General features: G+C 45.6%; 1 protein-coding gene across 6 annotated transcripts in view; it reads right to left on the bottom strand.

The window, feature by feature from the left end:
- Positions 1 to 21,031, bottom strand: part of CLEC16A (C-type lectin domain containing 16A) — a 954,241-nt gene that overhangs the window by 915,293 nt on the left and 17,917 nt on the right. For 4 of the 6 annotated variants that reach the window (XM_063934295.1, XM_063934294.1, XM_063934290.1 and 1 more), the window contains exon 2: positions 12,073 to 12,201. In XM_063934295.1, coding sequence (XP_063790365.1) covers positions 12,073 to 12,201 — 129 coding nt within the window. Of the gene's footprint in view, positions 1 to 12,072; positions 12,202 to 12,687; positions 12,707 to 14,649; positions 14,744 to 21,031 lie in introns of those variants that run through there. The other 2 variants (XM_063934291.1, XM_063934292.1) reach the window with 2 other exon arrangements.

Here is a 21,031-nt window from a genome sequence, read left to right as displayed (position 1 = left end):
GCCGTACTGTGTTGCCAATGTAACACAATATCCGCCTGTTACTGCTGTAAGATAATTAAGAACCATCCTATGCTGAACTAGTTCTGTTTTATAAGCTTGAAGTTCTCTTCCAGTGTATCTAAACGTGTCATCATACATTTCAGTGATATTATCTAACAAATTGGCGAGTGCGGAAATGTATCTATAATTCATCACTCCTCGAGCGGTGCGAGTGAAATCTAACGCTACTAGAACCTGAATCCCGGTGGATTCATGGATAAGATCAGAGGCCGGATGCTCTAACCTTTCTGACAGTTGTCTTTTAACTCGGTGCTCGTAATGAGTGTGAGTATAAGGAGCTTGGGCACCACGGTGTATGTCCTTCATTTTGTCATGTGTAACAGTCATCACTTCAGGCAATACTTTTCCAATATAACACAATCCTTCAGAGTTTGGGGCAAGCCACTTGTACGCCTTTCTCCCGCATATGAAATATGCATCATCGGGGAGAACATATGGGACGGAGAAGGACATTACCATATTACACACCTTCCAGGTGAATTCTCCTGACCCTAATTCTTCCATCTGCTTAATGCACGTATCAGACTGTACGATATGTGCACAGTATCCTGGTGATACTTCTCCAACTCTAGTAATTCTATTTCCTAGGGTGTATCTATACCGGAAAGATTTTCCTCTACTGGCTATGTGGCGTACAAGCTCTGTATCTGTAGGCATTCTATCTGCTCTATGCGAGAAGGTCATGGTAAGGTTGCTCCATGACACTTCCCAATTTCCCGGCTTACGGGGATTGGAGATATTAAAACATAAGAGGGACCTATCCACATGGTATTGGTGGAGCTTCAAGCTAGGAGGGCTGGAGATATTAAACCTCCGGTCCACCGGTCTCCCACCACTTAGCTCAAGTACCTCCCCTAACGTTAAAGGAAATGGTACTAGCCCTGATTTGCTATGACCCTGAGGTACTTGAGAGCATACCCAACAATCTGTTTGGTTTAACACGTTACCCACTAAGGAGTGATAGTCACTCAATGGATGCCGGTCCGTATGGTTATTAAAAACTGGATTGGCATTATTGTTACAGAGCCTACAGATACGGTCTTTCTTCTTAAACTAACAATCCTTCAAAATGTTTACAAATAACAAGGTTGTTAGATCGTGTCCGGTACTCGCCTTTGCCTGGTGATTGGGTTGCTATTGGAAATTTACACCTCCATCTCAGTCATTAGAACCTTTCTGGATCCTTTATCGACCTCACTGGTACTTTCACCGAAACAGATTGCTCTGGTCAACATCATGGTTATCGGGAAAATCCATATCACAGTCTCTTGGGGCAAGTCCATCTTACAGGAGGAGAAAAGAAGAAATTTGTAATGGGGGTGTAAGAAAATCAGTTTGAGGGGGAGAGAACTCGTTACGATAATAAGTTCTCTCGTCTTGTTGTTCTTCTTGTTCTGCTGTCCTCTCAAAGGTGCTGTCTCTCAGTCTTCCAAACGAACATTCTGGTGATGCAATATTCCTTCCCAACCGACGATCTTTCTGTAAGGAGCAAAAATCTGGCATTACCATTGGTCCAACTGAGGGGTGACATAGCATCTTTAAACCATGGAAACATGAGTGGGAAGATAGAGACAACAAAAAAAAAAAAAAAAGAGATAGAGAACAATTCATGTGCATATATACATTACATAACTCGACAATAACCATCAATAAGAAAAGAGAGATAAAACATTTTTAAACATTGTCAACATTAAGAAAACATTGTTAGCATTAGAAAAACATTGTCAGACTTATTAGGCTGTCATATCTATGTGTCTAATGGTCTCCTTGAGCAGTCCCTTCCCACCAGCACCTGCATTACTCCACTGTCTGTATCTGGCCAGAAATACATTGTGGCGGAGGTCATGCTGGGGTTTGGTAGACTTCTGCAAGGACCAAGTGGATATGCAATGTGTGAATTCTTACCACTACTCGTCAGAGATGGGGATAGAGAGAGAGAGAAAAAAAACATTTTTCACAAATACATTTACAACTTTTCACCTGGTCATTCCTGTGTCTTCAGTGAATGACCTCCCACTTTAATTAACCGTTACCTCAGGCTTGCCTCCATTCCTAATAATCACTTTTCCTGCCTATGTGATCCCTGATTATAATGGTGTGTATTGTAATTTTGCTCATTTCTTGGTCTAGGGGGTCTAACTTTATGTGGGTTATTACAGTTGTTGGCATAATGCCCTTCTCTTCTACAATTGTAACAAATCCTTGGCTTTCTCCATGTGCTAGGGGCCTGGGGTTCCGGTCGACTTGATGCATTCTCTAGTGCTTGGATGTTCAGTGTCATCAACCGCTCTCCCTGCGCTTCCCTGGTTCTTTTGATATTTCGGTCATGCTCGATAGCGGACTCTCTTAATGCCGCAACCGAGATACCTCTCCAATGAGGTATTGAGGTTTGTACCCTAATTTTTAGTGTGTCTTTCAAGTTGCTCGCTAATACGGACACAGCTACCTCTCTGTGGTGTACATTAGTTTCAATGTCATCTATACCAGTGTACCTAGCCATATCCTGCAGAGCCCGGTGAAAATACTCTTCTGCGGATTCACCTTCTTTTTGTCTTATTGTATAGATTTTATTCCACTTTACTACTGTAGGAAAATATTCTTTCAACTGTAGATTGATTATTTTTACATTATCTTGGTTATACTTGTTTGTTAGTGGCACTTCCTCATCTAGCTTACAATCAGTGATAAATTTCAATGAATCAACATCGGGGGGTAAACATGCCCTCAAAACTGTCCTCCAATCTTTGTTACTTGGCTCTGCAGTATGTCCTAGCACTCTAATGTATCTTTGACAAGCAACTAAGTCTTTCCTGGGATCAGGAAATTCAGACAGAATTGCTCTTAATTCTGTTCGGGAAAAAGGGCAGTACATGGCGATGTTCCTGACAGGAGTGATTCCTGAAGAGTCAGTTTCCCCATTTGGTACTGCAATTACCCTAACAGGATTAAGTCCAGTAATGTCATTCTGAATTGATTCTATGATATAAGGTACATTTGTTTGTGCGTGATGTATAATACCATACATACCTGTGGACACGACCTCACCTGACCCTCCATTAGGGGGTTTGATTACAGTTTTTACCGATTGGGTCGCGTCCACCTGGATGTCTTGTGTGATGGCTTCTGGAGGAGGTGCCGACATCGTTCTGGGTTCACTTTCTTGTTGGTGTTCCTGAGGAAAGTTTAACATAGGGTGCGACTTGCATGGGTTAATAGTTGTACATTCAACAGCATTACAATTAGTATTGTTACATTTATCACACTTATTCTTATCATCTATACTACAGTTGCTAAGAGCATTTTTATTGTTCACCCTTGTGCTTCTCTCCGCAACCACAATCCCCTCCATTGCCATCTCTCTCCTCTCAAGATGAAAGTTAGGTAAGTAAGTTACATTTCTTTGCATTTCACCCTCCTGTTGCCATATCTGTAAACAATCATAATGCTTGATTCGTCTCTTTGCTGATTTGATGAGACATATCCTTCGCCTTAAATTACGCAACACCTCTGAGTCAAAACTACCTATCCCGGGAAATGGTGCCTTATCCCCCGCAGTCATTCGTGTCCATTCATCACAAAAGGTCTCAGAGTGGGGACCATATTTCCCCCACATTACTAACCGAGCAGACCCTCGGGGTCTGCAAGCCTCTGGAGTCTGAATCCTGACCTCCGACCGTCTCTGTGTTGTGCACTTGGCTGCCATTGTGGACCTTTTTTAACACAGAAAAACTTCCTAAAATGCACCAAACACAGAACTTCGTTGGAAATCCTTAAAGCTCTTCCACTGAACTTCTTCTGCTCCGGGTATCCCCGTTCCGCCTTCTAGCAGACACGTGTAGCCGTTGCAGGCCCTATCTCTAGAGATTTTCCTGAGAAAATTCCCTTCCTTTTTCTTTTACACAAATCACGCTTGCATGTGCTCCCTACAACACGTATGAGGGCAAGATTTACGCATGGATATACGACCTCATATCACGTTGCGTTATTGGTCACACATACAACCGTGCGGTCCAATCGTACCACTTATAGACACTTGTTGCCCATAAATGGTAGGATCATTGGAGTCTCCCTACTGTGCTCCAAAACAGCCAGAGCGTAATACAACGAAAACTTTATCACACTCTGTTGCACGTTTTCACTCAGATCGTGCTCATCACGTTCCACATAGATCACAAAGTTCACAAAGCGGGATTATCACATAGATCACAAAGTCCACAAAGTGGGATTCAATACACTCATACCGTTTTCAACCCACTATCATTCTTATAGTTTTCTGATCAGAAAAAAATCATTTCCCGTAGTCTGATAGCTCTCCCCAGAGGTATTACAGTAAAGTAAGGTATTTAAACTAAGTTTTGGAAAGCTGAAATCAATTTGTGCTATTTATCGCCTTGCGTTATTTACCGCGTTGCGCTACTTATCGCTTTGCGTTAAAAATCAACTTGTGGTTTGAGTTACGTGGGCGTACACAGACGCTCCGTCGCGTAATATACGCTGCGTGCGTCTGCCTCTGGATTGCGTACGCAAGTCTTTGTTAGAGACACGTGTACGCAAAGCAAAAATCCACCGTAACACAATTTATAACTATGTTACCTTTACTCAACTTATTGAAATAGCGACAAATCTCTCTCAGCACATTTTATCAACTATAAAAGGCAAGTAGGAGAGTGATATACGAAAATACACAAATGAAAAAGAAATGCAGATATATATGTGCGTGCGTGTGTACGCAAGACAGAAGAGAAATAAACAGTTTTAAAAGACACAAGCGTTTTGTTCTTACTTCCGGTTCCCGGATTCCTTCAGCACTCTTTATCTAAGCGAAGCAGACGCTTATCCCGTCAGCACTGCGAGACAACCTCCCACCCTTTGCTGGGGGATAATGTCTGCTGATCTACCTAGTGCAGATATGAGAAGGACAGGACGAGTCCCCAATTGATAATGTTAAATTCTTTTGTCGTATAAACAACCCTTAATGAAGTCTAAGAACACAGTACGCTGTTTACTTAAGAAGTACCGTAAGGGTACGCTAGTTGCGTAACGATCGCTCAGCCGTAGGCGAGACGCTCAAGCGTCACGTTCGCTCACGGCCCAGAGATCACAGGACAGCACGTTATTGGCTATGACTAGAGTAATGATTCGCTACGGCGTAGCGGACGCTCGAGACCACGAGGAGATCACCAGCGGCGCAGACGCTCACAACGCTATACCTTTATGTCTAAACCTTTTATCAATGTAATACACAGAATACCTTAATGTGAATACAGGGTGTAAGTGCAACCTTGTGTAACCTGACTAACTACAAAGCTGCTTGAGCGTCACCGACGCTCAAGTGAACACTTAACATTATGAGAAAATACACAGATACCTGTTTAGGGTCCAAAGCCTATTATCTGTATTATAACTATTATACTTGCAAAAAGAATCACAGTACAAATGATACACTACAATATAACAGAGACTTCCTAACCAAATAACTATACAAGAAATACAATACAATACTATGCTGATCTAATACAATACAATACTAGTCAATGGGAGATACGAGAGAAAGAGAAGGGAGAGAGACGGAGAGAGAGAGAGAGAGACGGAGAGAGAGAGAGAGAGACGGAGAGAGAGAGAGATTGGCTCACAGTAAGACAATATGATTACGGAGAGAAACTTACGCACAAAGGTAACGATCGCAAGCGCTTCTGGACATCCAGCTTCCCGATTATCAGCAATGAGAACCGTTTGATGAGAAGTGAAGTTGGATATGGTCGGCCTGCCTATTTATGCCCCACACACAATGCAATCTCATAGTCCCTACAATCCCATTGTCCATTGGACGTCGGAATTCGGCCCTGCATCATAACAAAAGGTCATAGGTTGATTCATACAGGTGGGCTGTGACGATTTCAAACAGCTCAGGTGGGTGGGGAACTAGGTTTCCCGCCGCATACCTGAGTATGAGTAAATAGTAGAAATGGACATAAACTTCTTATGTCCATAACTATTCGCACGAGCGATTAATACGCTCCAAACCAACACCGGAATATTGCTATTTAAATACTCTTCCGATGGGTACCAAACACTACTGCATGACTCCTGTTAGACCCTTCCTACGATACAAAGAGGGATTCCTCAGCTCAGGGACATTCTATATTAACCAAACTTTCAGAATCTATCAAAGGGACCATGATCTACAAACTACATTAATTGTGAAAATATGTAACGAATGAGTCGCACGCTACGACTACATAAACTCTACCGTAAATACGCATACCGTGCGCCCGCGGGTGCACGCTATTGCGGGTATGCGCCTTCACGGGAGAGCGTACGCATGCGCAGCGCGGACCAGTGTGCGGTGCAAATATGGCAGTGTGTATGGGGATATTTTTCTGACTTTGACATATTGCACAATGAAAGGGCTTGCGATGGTGAAGGAGGCGCAGCCCCTTGCGACGGCGTGAACAGCACTTGCAGGGCACGATGTACAGAATGTAGCGGGTGCGGTGGGGACTGCGGATGGGGGAGGGTGTCTGTAGATGCTGCGGGGAGGGGGGGGCGGAAGCGGGGGGGGGGCCCGGATGGGGAAGGGTCGGGAGGTGCTGCGGGTGGGGGATGGGCAGAGGAGTGGGGGCTGCAGATGGGGGAGGGGTCCGGAGGCACTGCAGGTGGAGGAGGGGCAGGGGTGCCACAGGTGGGAGAGGGGCAGGTGTGGGGATGTTGCGGATGGGTGAAGGGTTCCGGAGGTGCTGTGGGATGGGAAGAGGCGGGGGTGCCGGGGGTGGGGTAGTGGTCCGCAGGCGCCGTGGGTAGGGGAGGGGCAGGTACGGGTGGTGCGGCGGATGGGGAAGGAGGTCCGGAGGTGCTGCAGGTGGTGGAGGGGCAGGTGCGGGGGTGTCATGGGTGGGGGAGGGGTGGGTGAGGGGGGACCGTGGATGGACGAGGGTGTCTGCAGATACTGCGGGTGGAGGGGGCAGGTGTGGGGGGAGACATATATGGGGGTTGTGGGGGGTCTGGAGGCACAGTGTGTGGGGGAGGGGTGGAGTGCCGCATGTGGTGGAGGGGAAGGTGCGGAGGTGTGGTGCATTGGGGAGGGGGTCTGGAGGCGCTGCGGGTACTGTACCTGCCAAAAAGGTAGTTGGAGGGTATGCAGTAACAGGGCCAGGACAGGGGTGACGGGGCCAGGACAGAAATGACAGGGACAGGATAGGGGTGACAGGGCCAGGGTAGGGGCGGCAGGACCAGTATAGGGATGACAGGGCAAGCACAGGGGTGACAGGGCCAGGATAGGGGTAACAGGGCCAGGATAGGGGTAACAGGGCCAGGATAGGGGTAACAGGGCCAGGATAGGGGTAACAGGGCCAGGATAGGGGTAACAGGGCCAGGATAGGGGTAACAGGGCCAGGATAGGGGTAACAGGGCCAGGATAGGGGTGAAAGGGCCAGGATAAGGGTGAAAGGGCCAAGATAAGGGTGAAAGGGCCAAGATAAGGGTGAAAGGGCCAAGATAAGGGGTGACAGGGCAAGGCCAGGGGTGACAGGGACATGACAGAACACAGGGCACGGGAGAGATTGGTATTAGGGACAAAACAGTGGTGACAGACAGATGTGTCTTACCGGAGTCACTGCTGCTGGCTGCTGCTGTTCCACTCCAACCTGTTGGGATCTGCTGCTGGTGGAGACTTGACATGGCTGACTCTCTTAGGCTGGAGTCCTGCTTCCTCTGCCCGTCCGCATCCCTCCCCCCCATCTCAGTCACACACCGCAGACCTCGTGCAGCTGCCGGGCACTGTGGTAAGGGGAGACTGGGAGTGACTGGTTAGCCCCCAGGAGACGCTGTGACTGGAGGGAGGAGGGGATCATAGCATGCACGCGGCGCGGACCTCGCAGCTGCTGGGCACTGTGGTAAGGAGAGACTGGGAGTGACTGGTTAGCTCCCAGGAGACGCTGCGGCTGGAGGGAGGAGGGGGTCGGAGCCTGCAAGCAGCTCGGACTTCTACAACGGTACCCGCCGGCTAAAGTGTGTGAAGGAGCTGGGCGCACCTCACTGCACGTGGCAGCGCTGCAGCTAGCGGTGGGGTTGCCGGGGCTGGAGATAACAGAGGCAGTACGGAACCTGCACAGCGGCAGGTGCCCCACAAAACTGCAGCTAAGAAGCGTGGAGTGTGCCAGAAAGTGACGCTCCTCCACGCCAGAGAGCCCCTGCTGAGTATGCTGATGTGGAGGGTCAAGCACACAGTGAGCCGGTGCCCGTCTGTCTGTACGGCATACCCCCTCACACACCCCCATACCTCCCAACTGTCCCGATTTTCGCGGGACAGTCCCATTTTTTGGGGTCTGTCCCGATGTCCCACCCGTGGGTCGCAGTGTCCCACGGTGGGGTGGGGGGGCAGTTGGAAAGCTCCTGTACTCGCTGTTCTGCTTAGCAGAGCAGCGGTGAATAGTGGAGACAGAGGGAGAGGGGGCATCAGGGGGTACGGATTAAGGGGGGGTTCCAGCAGCTGAGCCGGATTAAGGGGGGGGGGGGGGGGGGCAGGGGGTACGTACCGTTGGCCCCACAGTTTTAGGGGGCCCCTGGCTGGAGTAGCTCTGTCCCATCTCAGAAGCTCCCCCGTCCTGCCAGCAACAGCGGCAGCATTGTGCTACAGTCAGCACACGCTGCTGCGTATTGGCAGGTCTGTGGTGTTGCAGGGAGGCAGCAGTCTCCCTGCTTTCTTCTGCCTGTGCGGGTGTGTAGGGGAAAGCGACCACCTCCTCTGGATTTAGCCCTAGCTGAGGGGCCAAAATTCCATTTAAAAAAAATCCTGGAATTTGCATAAGGGGGCGTGGCCTCTCAAACCGCGATTAGGCCACGCCCCCAACCCCACAGCAGGCACAGCAATGAGATAGGGCTCCCCTGTCTCAAGTGCCCTGGGCCCCCCGGACTCATAATCAGCCCCTGGGGGCATGCCAGCAGCTCACAGAGCGCTGGGCATGCCCCCTCACTGACGAAAACGGGGGCCCTCCCGTGAAGCCACGCCCCTTTTTGTTGACCACGCCCCTTTTCGCCACATGTGTGTCCCTCCTTATTCCTGAAGAAAGCTGGGAGTTATGCACCCCTGCCTGTGCCATGCCCATACTATCTGCTTCTGCTCCTAGTCTCCTATAGATTTGGCCAGATCTGTGACTCATTTGGCTAACTCCGCCCAGTGTTGTGACTCCGCCCAGCGTTAGCAAATGAGTCACAAAGTCACAGATCTGGGCTATTATATAGGAGATATAGAGATATATATATATATATATATATATATATATATATATATATATATATATATATATATATATATATATATATATATATATATATATATATATATATACACACATACATACATTATATATATATATATATATATATATATATATATATATATATACACAGGGGATAAGGTAATGAAAAGCGACCACTGGTGCAAAAACCATTTGTAAAACTAGGCAGTTACATAAAAAATTACATTTATTACAATATACAGCACTAAAAACAAACCGAGTATTTATGAAGTAAAAATAAGTAATATAAGTACCATACATAAAAAAAACATATAAAAAAACGCATGGAAAGGCTAGAAAGCATAAAAGGGGTACATAGGACATAAAAGTATGGGAGAATAAAAAATTCAAAAAACAATTAAATAGAGAGGAGTGAAGTATCTTAACTTAGTCACTGAGGTTAGATCAAGGCAGCACCCAACGCGTTTCGTCAAGACCCCTTGATGAAGTCCAGACAGTTAAGATCCTGTGTTCGAACCCTCTGGAGCTAATGGTGTCCAGTAGCATAAGAAGCGCAACCTAGCCGCAGTTAGCAGGTTTGCTTCTCTCCCCTCAGTCCCACGTAGCAGAGAGTCTGTTGCCAGCAGAAGCTCTCTGAAAATAAAAAAAACCTAACTAAAATACTTTAATAGCAAGCTCAGGAGAGCTCACTAAAATGCACCCAGCTCCTTCCGGGCACAGATTCTAACTGAGGTCTGGAGGAGGGGCATAGAGGGAGGAGCCAGTGCACATCAGTAGTACTAATTCTTTCTTAGAGTGCCCAGTCTCCTGCAGAGCCCGTCTATTCCCCATGGTCCTTACGGAGTCCCCAGCATCCACTAGGACGTTAGAGAAATATGCAGCAACTTAGCTTATAGAACTTTCAGGTAGATGACTCTTAGGAGCAGGACATGTAAAAGAGATAAAGGCAACATAGTGCGTACTGTTTTTGAATTATCACAGAAGCTTAGGAACTAAGGCCCTCATTCCGAGTTGTTCGCTCGCTAGCTGATTTTAGCAGCATTGCACACGCTAAGCCGCCGCCCTCTGGGAGTGTATCTTAGCAGAATTGCGAACGAAAGATTCGCAGAATTGCGAATAGAAATTTCTTAGCAGTTTCTGAGTAGCTCCAGACTTACTCAGCCATTGCGATCAGTTCAGTCAGTTTCGTTCCTGGTTTGACGTCACAAACACACCCAGCGTTCGCCCAGACACTCCCCCGTTTCTTCAGACACTCCCGCGTTTTTCCCAGAAACGCCAGCGTTTTTTCGCACATGCCAAGAAAACGGCCAGTTTCCGCCCAGAAACACCCACTTCCTGTCAATCACACTACGATCACCAGAACGATGAAAAATCCTTGTTATGCCGTGAGTAAAATACCTAACTTTTGTGTAAAATAACTAAGCGCATGCGCTCTGCGAACCTTGCGCATGCGCAGTAAGCTACTAATCGCAATATAGCGAAAATCAGCAACGAGCGAACAACTCGGAATGACCACCTATGCTAGTTCCAATTTTTGATAAAACAGTGACATAAAAGTTAAAAACAGTAAAAATTTAATAAACACAATCCTGCCACAAATGCAGGTCACAAATAGATACAATTAGGATAATGGCATTAAAAAACACATAGAAGTATATAGCAGCTTGTCTGTTCGTAAGTGTAGGTATTAACCGTACAAAATTAGGGAATGTAGCCAGCTTATCTGTCCGCATATGTAAAATCCGAGATTTAAAAGGATATATAGGCAGATTTTCGGTCCATAAACGTAGGTAGCAAACGTACAAGATTGAAAATTAAAAACAGCTTATCTTATGTCACTGTTTTATCAAAAATTGGAACTAGCATAGTTCCTAAGCTTCTGTGATAATTCAAAAACAGTACACACTATGTTGCCTTTATCTCTCTTTTACATGTCCTGCTCCTAAGAGTCATCTACGTGAAAGTTCTATAAGCTAAGTTGCTGCATATTCTTTAATTTATCACTACACTTGAATCCATAAAGGTTTTTCTCACCGACACTATTATGCGCTCTTTTTTACTCCATTTTATTTATATATATATATATATATATATATATATATATATATATATATATATATATATATATATATATATATATATATATATATATATATATATATATATATGAGATGCAGACTTAGCACTAAGAACACTGATAGAATAATTTAAATAAACCCTCACAATTAACATAGAGTGTAATTGAAGTTCTTAGCACACATTTGCACAAATATGCGGGCCCATGTACCGCGGCCAGGTGACTTCATCACATGGGTCCCTAACATTCCTAATACTATCACATTCTATAAATTTATTCAGGACTTACGCAGGGTGTTCAGCAATAATATCTACAAAAGTTGGCTACTTTGAGGAGACAAAAATTTAGATAAAATTATGTTAAACAAAATTATTCTGATTTCTTTTATATCTCCAATTGCTTATTTGGTGAATGCAGAATTTCAGAGTATGTCAAGACATTAAACTGTCCAAATGTCAATAAAAACTGGAAAGATGTAAAACTTCTGCCGGGTAGTATAGTTTACATAATGCACTGTAAAAATGAATATACTGTACGGTAAGAAAATTGTTTTCCTATGTTTCAGGTTATGCTCTAACACTGGATGCAATGATATTTCAGAATAAATGTGTCAACACAAACAAATGTGATTATCACAAGTAATTTATGTAACAGATACTGCATTACTGTGTTACTTACTCAAAGACTGAGCTGTCATTCTGGTCCCCCCAGATAAGAATTTCTGTGATGGAACGAATGGTTTCCACTAGTAAATTGCGATTAAGGTCTGTGACTGTGGTGTTTTTTGTTAGAACATGATACATATACCTAGGAAACAATAATAAGAAAGTTAGAGTGAACAAAACAGTAGGAAGACAAGATAGATGTTAAGGTACTTGTGGTTCTTTCAGCAGATCTTCAACTAAAAGATCCAATCTTCCGTGCCAAACTGTTATAAAGTGGAGAGAGAGAGAGAGAGATAAAGAACCAACCAATCAGCTTCTGTCACTTTACATGCCATTTGAAAAATGACAGGAGCTGATTGGCTAGTACTTTATCTCTCTCCAAACTTTGATACATCTCCCCTATTATGTCTTGTAGTTAAAGCTCATCCAGAAAAGAAATGTGCCTATGTACTTGTATTATATAACTGCCATTAAAGTTACCAGGGAAATTACAACAAACTCCTTTGTTAAAACAGTGCATCAGTTTCCTGATTTGAATGCCTTTACATAAGTTATAAGCATTTTTTTATTTATTTTTTATTTTTTTACATATTTTCATAACATATTGTTTTCACTGGAAATAACTTACTTATTTACATAGAATGCATGGGAACAGCTCTCACCTGTTGAGGAAAGGCCTTTATATCTTATGTGCTAAATGAAATCACAGGAAAACAACTCAATGTCGGCTCCATTACATGGTTACAAATGTATATTTACTCATGACACATTACTATTTACTGTTGTATTTTCTATGTCCTGGACCTGTAACACTGTTTATCCTAACTTGTGTCTGCAATCAGAGGAGAGGACTGCAGAGTACAAGCAAACTCCAGCCTTGACGTGTCACAGCAAACATATTATTGTGTATAGGTGGCACTATACTGGGAGAGCGACTACTGATCACGTTCTAGAAACACAGCAGGGTGTCAAATACATGGTGCTGACAGACTTAAGTTGTCTAATAGGGACAACAATATCGTTCACAACTTATTCATTATTTGCCCATTTTGGGAAGTCCAAGCTTTTGAAATTTCCTGATTTTAGGAATAAACTGAGGCATAATGGAGCCAATTGGAGGGCAGGAAAAGTAACATGGGGGCAGATATATTAAGCCTGAAGAAGTGATAAAGCAGTGATATGTGCAAGGTGATAACGCACCAGCCTATCAGCTCCAATATGTAAATTGACAGTTAGGAACTGATTGGCTGGTGCATTATCACCTTGCACTTATCACTGCTTTAACACTTCTCAAAGCTTAATACACCTGTCCCATGATTAGATATAGAATTGTTTATTTTATGGATATGCGCATAAACAATTCAAACTGGCCAAGCATGCTACTACTGTACCTTGGGTCCCTCAGATGATACCATAAGCAAATCATCCATAGACAAACACATATGTACAAAACAGATTTATCAGTTATCCACCACCACTTATCCAGACTAATCCCTCACAATAAGCAGAATGTAAAGGTGCCCACACACTAGAAGGACTGATTGGATGATGTATCGTTAGATACATCGGATGGGAAAGCCACAAACTATTTGTCCAAAATCGCTTGTTCCGTTACTAATCTTCCCTTCAGTAGGGAAGATCTGAAGTTACGACAAACGACCCACGGGACTGCGCATTGTAACATTTTTTTTCCCAGGAACTCTGAACAATTTGCACTTTTCCGAACGATTTATCTCAAGATGCATGTAAATCGTTCCATTCTCCGTTGTAGCGTGTGGGCACCTTTAGAAAAAACACTTGTGGCTCAAACAGCTTTTGACTATTACAACCGGTAGTGCTGCCAACACCAGAATAGCACTGGCACTAGGGCTTGTACACACTGGCATTAATATTACACATCCAAAGTGCCATCTTGCACCTTGGCAGACACACTTGAATACCAATAGTCCAAATAATAATGGAAACAAATGACCTGTACACACACTTTCCTTCACTTGGTGTCAATTTTCAACACAAGGGTTACTACGCTGAAAGAGGTAATGTATTTCAATGCCAGCAAGCACAAGCCCTTAGTAATCCAAGAAGGTTGTCGAATTTTGATGAGAAAATAAGATTTTAAACCTACCGGTAAATCTTTTTCTCCAAGTCCGTAGAGGATGCTGGGGACTCCGTAAGGACCATGGGGAATAGACGGGCTCCGCAGGAGACATGGGCACTAAAAAAGAACTTTAGGTATGGGTGTGCACTGGCTCCTCCCTCTATGCCCCTCCTCCAGACCTCAGTTAGAGAAACTGTGTCCAGAGGAGACGGACAGTACGAGGAAAGGATTTTGGAAATCCAAGAGCAAGATTCATACCAGCCACACCATTCACACCGTATAACATGGGATACACGAACCAGTCAACAGTATAAAACAAAACCAGTATCAGTCCAAAACTGATCCAAACTGAAAACATAACCCTTATGTAAGCAACAACTATATACAAGTCTTGCAGGATGTTGTCCACACTGGGACGGGTGCCCAGCATCCTCTACGGACTAGGAGACAAAGATTTACCGGTAGGTTTAAAAATAGGATTTTGGTACTTACCAGGTAAATCCTTTTCTTTGAATCCATAGGGGGCACTGGAGTACTCTTGGGATATGGACGGTTCCACAGGAACTAGGCACTGAATAGTTGAAATTTGACTATACCTCCCCTCCATATCCCAGAGTACCTCAGTGTTTTTTACTGAGCCGAACTGGAGCTATAGAGGTTGACAATGGAGAAATACATATAACCAAAAACGGACAACAATAAAGTTGACACAAAACGAAACTGACAACTAACAGTTGACACCAACCCGATAGAATTTCTTATTTGAAACAGTCGGTAAGAGTGTGTTACCAATATATTTCCTGCACTTACCACAACCAGGTAAACAACTGCTCTGGGTGGGCGTCCAGTGACCCCTATGGATTCAAAGAAAAGGATTTACCTGGTAAGTACCAAAATCCTATTTTCTTTTTCATCCACTAGGGGTCACTGGAGTACTCTTGGGACGTACCAAAGTTTCCCCCGTGGGCAGGAGAGCTGTTTGGCACCTGTAACACTAAACGGCCAAAGCTAGATGCTGATGCCGCAAAAGTATCAAACTTATAAAAGCGCACAAACGTGTGCACTGACGACCATGTAGCCGCACGGCAAAGCTGTGTCGTAGAAGCTCCACGTCCAGCTGCCCATGAAGTTCCCACAGAACGTGTGGAATGAGCTGTTACCGATGTAGGCGGCTGTAACCTAGCCTGAAGATTAGCCTGACGTATGGTCAGTTTTATCCATCTGGATAAGGTCTGCTTAGAGGCTGGCCAACCCCTCTTGGCAGCATCATAGAGAACAAACAACGTATCCGTCTTACGAACTGTAGACGTTCGGGATACATAAACGCGTAATGCGCGTACCACATCCAGAGTTTCAGAATGTCCTGTTAACACAGGAACTACTATTGGTTGATTGATGTGAAAAGAGGACACTACTTTTGGTAGGAAAGCGGGATTCGTCCGAAGTTCCGCTCTGTCATCATGAAACACCAAATAAGGTGGCTTGCAAGACAAGGCACCCAAATCTGAAACACGCCTTGCCGAAGACAAGGCTAGGAGAAAAATTGTTTTCCAAGTGAGAAACTTAATATCCACTTGTTGTAAGGGTTCAAAATGAAAAGACTGTAAGAAATCTAAAACCAGATTCAAGTCCCATGGCGCAGTAGGTGGAGTGAATGGAGGCTGTACTCCGAGGACACCCTGCATAAAAGGTGTGTACCGACGGCAATAGAGCCAATCTTCTTTGGAAATAAAGTGACAACGCAGATATCTGCACCTTTAGTGTGGATAAACGTAGACCTCCATCTAACCCCATCTGTAGAAATAACAAAAGACGGGATAACTTAAAAGAAGATGTCAGAAACTTCAGAGCTTCACACCAACCTATATAGGCACGCCAAATTCTGTAATAATGAGCTGCCGTAACCGGCTTCCTAGCTCGTAACATGGTTGGAATGACTGATTCTGGAATGCCCTCTCTTCTTAAGAGGGCGGTCTCAACAGCCACCCCGTCAAACGCAGCCGCGCTAAATCGGGGTAAAGGAACGGACCCTGTTGTAACAGGTCCGGACGTAGTGGGAGCGGCCAAGGATCGTCTGCGAGTAATCCGCGAAGATCCGAGAACCAAGCTCTCCGAGGCCAATGAGGCGCCACTAGTATGACTGTGACGGACTCTCTCTTGATCCGTTTTAGCAACAGAGGGAGCAGCGGAAACGGTGGAAACAGATACACGAGGCTGTACGGCCACGCGACTGTGAGAGCATCCACCGCCACCGCCTGTGGATCTCTCGTTCTGGACACATACTGGGGCGTTTGATGATTGTGGCGAGATGCCATCAGGTCCACCTGCGGGTAACCCCACCTCTGGACCAGCATGTGAAACACTTCTGGATTTAATGCCCATTCTCCTGGATGAAAATCCCGACGACTGAGATAATCCGCCTCCCAGTTGTCCACTCCCGGAATGAACACTGCCGACAATATCACTTGGTGATATTCAGCCCAATTGAGGATTCGAGCTACTTCCCGCATTGCCATGCGGCTTCTCGTTCCGCCTTGTTTGTTGATGTATGCGACCGCCGTCGCATTGTCTGACTGCACCTGAACAGCCTGAGCTGCAGCATGTGCACTGCTTGTCGCAATGCATTGTAAATTGCCCGGAGTTCCAGGACATTTATAGACAGCAATCTTTCGTGATCCGCCCAGAGACCCTGGAGCTGAAAATTTTGAACTACAGCTCCCCAACCTCCGAGACTTGCGTCTGCCGTGAGAATTATCCAATTCCAGACGCCGAACAGTTTCCCTGCGGTTAGATTCTGTACTTTGAGCCACCAGAGTAGAGACACTCTGGTCCTTGGAGATAACCTCACCCTGTGGTGAATCTGTAAATGCGAGCCCGACCACTGTGCGAGCACATCCAGTTGAAAAGGACGTGAGTGAAGTCTTCCGAACTGAAGCGCTTCGAAAGCCGCCACCATTGTGCCTAAGAGGCGAATGCACAAATGAACCGAAACCGTGCGTGGCTTGAGCACTAATTGTACCAGATGACGAATGACCTGTACTTTCTGTTCGGGTAGGTAAATTCTTTGATCTACCGTATCGAGAACCATACCTAGGAATTGAAGTAGTTGAGACGGAACTAGATGTGATTTCTTGAAGTTGACAATCCAACCGTGGTGAACCAGTACATTGTATGTCAGCAATGCCTGTTGAAGGAGGATTTGTTGAGACGGAGCTTTGATGAGTAAGTCGTCCAAGTACGGAACTATTATCACTCCTAGGGATCTGAGATGAGCTATCATCACAGACATCACCTTGGTGAATACCCGAGGCACTGACGAGAGGCCAAATGGTAGAGCCTTGAACTGGTAATGGTTCTGTCGTATTGCAAACCGCAAAAACCTTTGATGAGGAGGCCAAATCGGAATGTGTAAGTACGCATCCTTGAGATCCAGCGCAATCATAAATTTCTGTGGCTCTAGACCTGCAATTACTGACCGTAGAGATTCCATCTTGAATCTGTAGTAAGTGACGTACTGATTGAGGCCCCTTAAGTTCAATATTGGCCTGACCGAGCCATCCGGCTTCGGTACCACAAACAGACTGGAATAATAACCCTGACCCTGTTGGTGCACAGGGACCGGAATCAAAACTGCTGCGTCCAGCAGAGACTGAATGGCAGTCTGCAGAATCACCCTCTTGCCGTCCAACAGAGGCAGTCCTGTCCTGAAAAACCGCATTGGCGGGAGACAGTCGAACTCTATTTTGTAACCTGTTAAAACTAAATTGCGGATCCACCCATCTGTGGACGTCTGAAGCCACGCCAACTGGAATGACTGAAGACGTGCTCCCACAATAGGAGATCCGAGATGGGCTGGGAGCCCGTCATGCCACTGGCTTACCGGTGACTTTAGTATCCTGACGAGTGGTATTAGTTAGTTGGAAACTACGTCCCCGACCTCATCTACCTGGTGTGGCCGTTCCCCTGCCACGCCCGTGAAAGGACTGAGGTGTAAAGGATTTGAACGCCGGTCCAGAATACCATTTCCTCCAACAGTTCCTAGAAAATGGTAAGAAAACCGACTTTCCTCCTGTGGCCTCAGAAATCCATTTGTCCAATTCAGGACCGAATAACTTCTCGCCCTCGTAAGGTAACGCTTCTATTCCTTTTTTGACCTCTGTCTCCGCTCGCCAAGAACGTAGCCAGAGCGCACGTCGTGCTGTGACTAGTGATGATGAAAGGCGAGAAGTGAGCTGACAGACGTCAGTAGAAGCTGTACATAAATAGTCAGCCGCTTCCCAGATTTGATCAGCGAGAAGTATAAGATGATCATCAGTTAAGGCAGATCTGAATTCTGTTATCCATACCATTAGAGCCTTAGTTACCCAAATGCCACTCAACCCAGGTCTAAGCAGCACTCCTGCTGCTGTATACATGGACTTTAGCATAACTTCTATTTTACGGTCCTTGAGTGTAGTTGCAGCTGGTACAGGTATGGTTAATTTCTTTGTAAGTTTAGACACAGATGAATCCACCAACGGCGGATTCTCCCATGTAGCCGTCATAGACTCTGGAAACGGATAACTAGACCTAAATCTGTGAGGTACAGAAAACAGTTTATCCGGATTCTTCCTTGTTTCTAGTAACATTTTCTTAAGAGATTCTGAAACAGGGAAACATATTGGAGTTCTCTGTCGTTTAGTAAAAACGACCTCATCATTTGTCAGAGGCTCCTCAGTCTCTGTAAAATTCACCATCTGACTGCTGGTCTACTTCGCCCTCCTCAACCACCTCTTGTAGAGTGAGGTCTGGCGAAGAATCATCAGACAGTAACATAGCAGAAACCGGTAGTTTATAAGAAATTTATCCCCCCTAGTCAAAGAGGATCTGGACCTTTGGCAAGGCTGAGATCCCTCTGGTAGTTCTAGCGGTCTCACCCTAGATTCAGATCTTGCCGCCTCTCGCTCCTGCCGAGAGGCGGCCAACTCTGATTGCAATCCAGCTAAGACATCTGCTAATATAGCCCATGGCGGGTCCGGGGTTGAAATTGGATTTGAAACCGGAGCAGAAATTGTATTTGTTTCTGAATTTACAAAACATACTTTACATGTGGTAAATCCATCAGGTAATACACCCTTACAGACATGGCAGTAAAACTGCTTTTTGGACTTTACTGGTGTTTTACTCATTATGCAAACAGACAATACAAAATACAAAGACAAACAACTTGCGCGACTCAGTAAATAGCACTAAGGTGTCTCTATATCTCTGGCCAAGTGTGCCAGCAATATGCCTGATCCTAAATTCCCCCTAACACCCCTGCGCCCAATGGTGGAGAGATGTAATACAGGAATTCTGGAAAAGAAAACAGGAAAAACAGGAAGCATGGTTAATATGTCCCCATGCTCACAGTATATCACAAAAGTGCAGACTTATAACTTATGTAGCAGATTTATAATTCTTTATATGCTTATATGCACATTCCTGTTACAAAGGCTTAAAAACCTATTCATGCAGCGCTGCTGGCCCTGTGCTAGGCTAATACCATACACACTCGATATTAAGTGTGTCTCCCCCTCTCCCCCGTGCTCCGTGTACCGCTCTCTGTACACGGAGACCGGGCTATGACACTGCGCCCTCCGGAAGCGCTTTGGAGCAGGTAAACATGCCGCATAGAGCCGTGGAGCGGCCTATGCAAAATCAAAAGACCGGCGTGGCTCAGAGCGGCGGAAGAAGCACTTACACAGCGGCGCTGGAAGCGGCGGCGGGCGGCACATACACACACAGTAATCACACAGTGGGGCGGCAGCATGAGCTGACCGCCCCTATCAACATACCTGGACCCTGTGGTGAGGGCAATGACGGGGCTTCTCTGTAAGCACGGTCAGCCTTTTACTGCAGGAGACCTGCACGTGGTAGTGAGGGAGCTCTTCTAGAGGTCCGACACCCACAGCTGCTTCAGCAGCTTTCACTATCCCAGACCCTCGCCTTCCTGGAAGGGGGAAAGGGATGTGGCTTCAAATAAAAAGATCAAAAAAATCAATAATTGTGGACCAACTTCCACAAGCCTAGTTGCTCGGTGAGCACCGAAAAAACACTGGGGTACTCTGGGATATGGAGGGGAGGTATAGTCAAATTTTAACTATTCAGTGCCTAGTTCCTGTGGAACCGTCCATATCCCAAGAGTACTCCAGTGACCCCTAGTGGATAAAAAATAAATCTTATTTTCTCTTACGTCTTAGAGGATGCTGGGGACTCCTTAAGGACCATGGGGATTATACCAAAGCTCCAAAACGGGCGGGAGAGTGCGGATGACTCTGCAGCACCGAATGAGCAAACATTAGGTCCTCATCAGCCAGGGTATCAAACTTGTAGAATTTTGCAAAGTGTTTGAACCCGACCAAGTCCCCGCTCGGCAAAGTTGTAAAGCCGAGACGCCTCGGGCAGCCGCCCAAGAAGTGCCAACCTTCCTAGTGGAATGGGCCTTTACCGAATTCGGTAACGGCAATCCAGCCGTAGAATGAGCCTGCTGAATCGTGTTACAGATCCAGCGAGCAATAGTCTGCTTAGACGCAGGAGCGCCAACTTTGTTGGCTGCATACAGGATAAACAGGGCCTCTGTTTTCCTTCAGATAAGGGCTTTTGTGGGACAAAGCCGCCAAATCAGACACTCGCCGCGCCGAAGCCAATAACATGACCACTTTCTAAGTAAGATACTTCAATTCAACAGTTTGAAGAGGTTCAAACCAGCGAGACTTAAGAAACCGTAACACCACGTTAAGGTCCCATGGTGCCACAAAAGGAGGCTGGATATGCAGCACCCCTTTCACGAAAGTCTGGATTTCTGGAAGAGAGGCCACTTCCTTTTGAAAGAAAATGGATAGGGCCGAAATCT

This window comes from Pseudophryne corroboree, chromosome 7, assembly GCF_028390025.1.
Source record: "Pseudophryne corroboree isolate aPseCor3 chromosome 7, aPseCor3.hap2, whole genome shotgun sequence".
NCBI classification, from domain to species: domain Eukaryota; kingdom Metazoa; phylum Chordata; class Amphibia; order Anura; family Myobatrachidae; genus Pseudophryne; species Pseudophryne corroboree.
The sequence above is the reverse complement of the archived record's forward strand: the minus strand, read 5'-3'. Positions and strand labels throughout refer to the sequence as shown.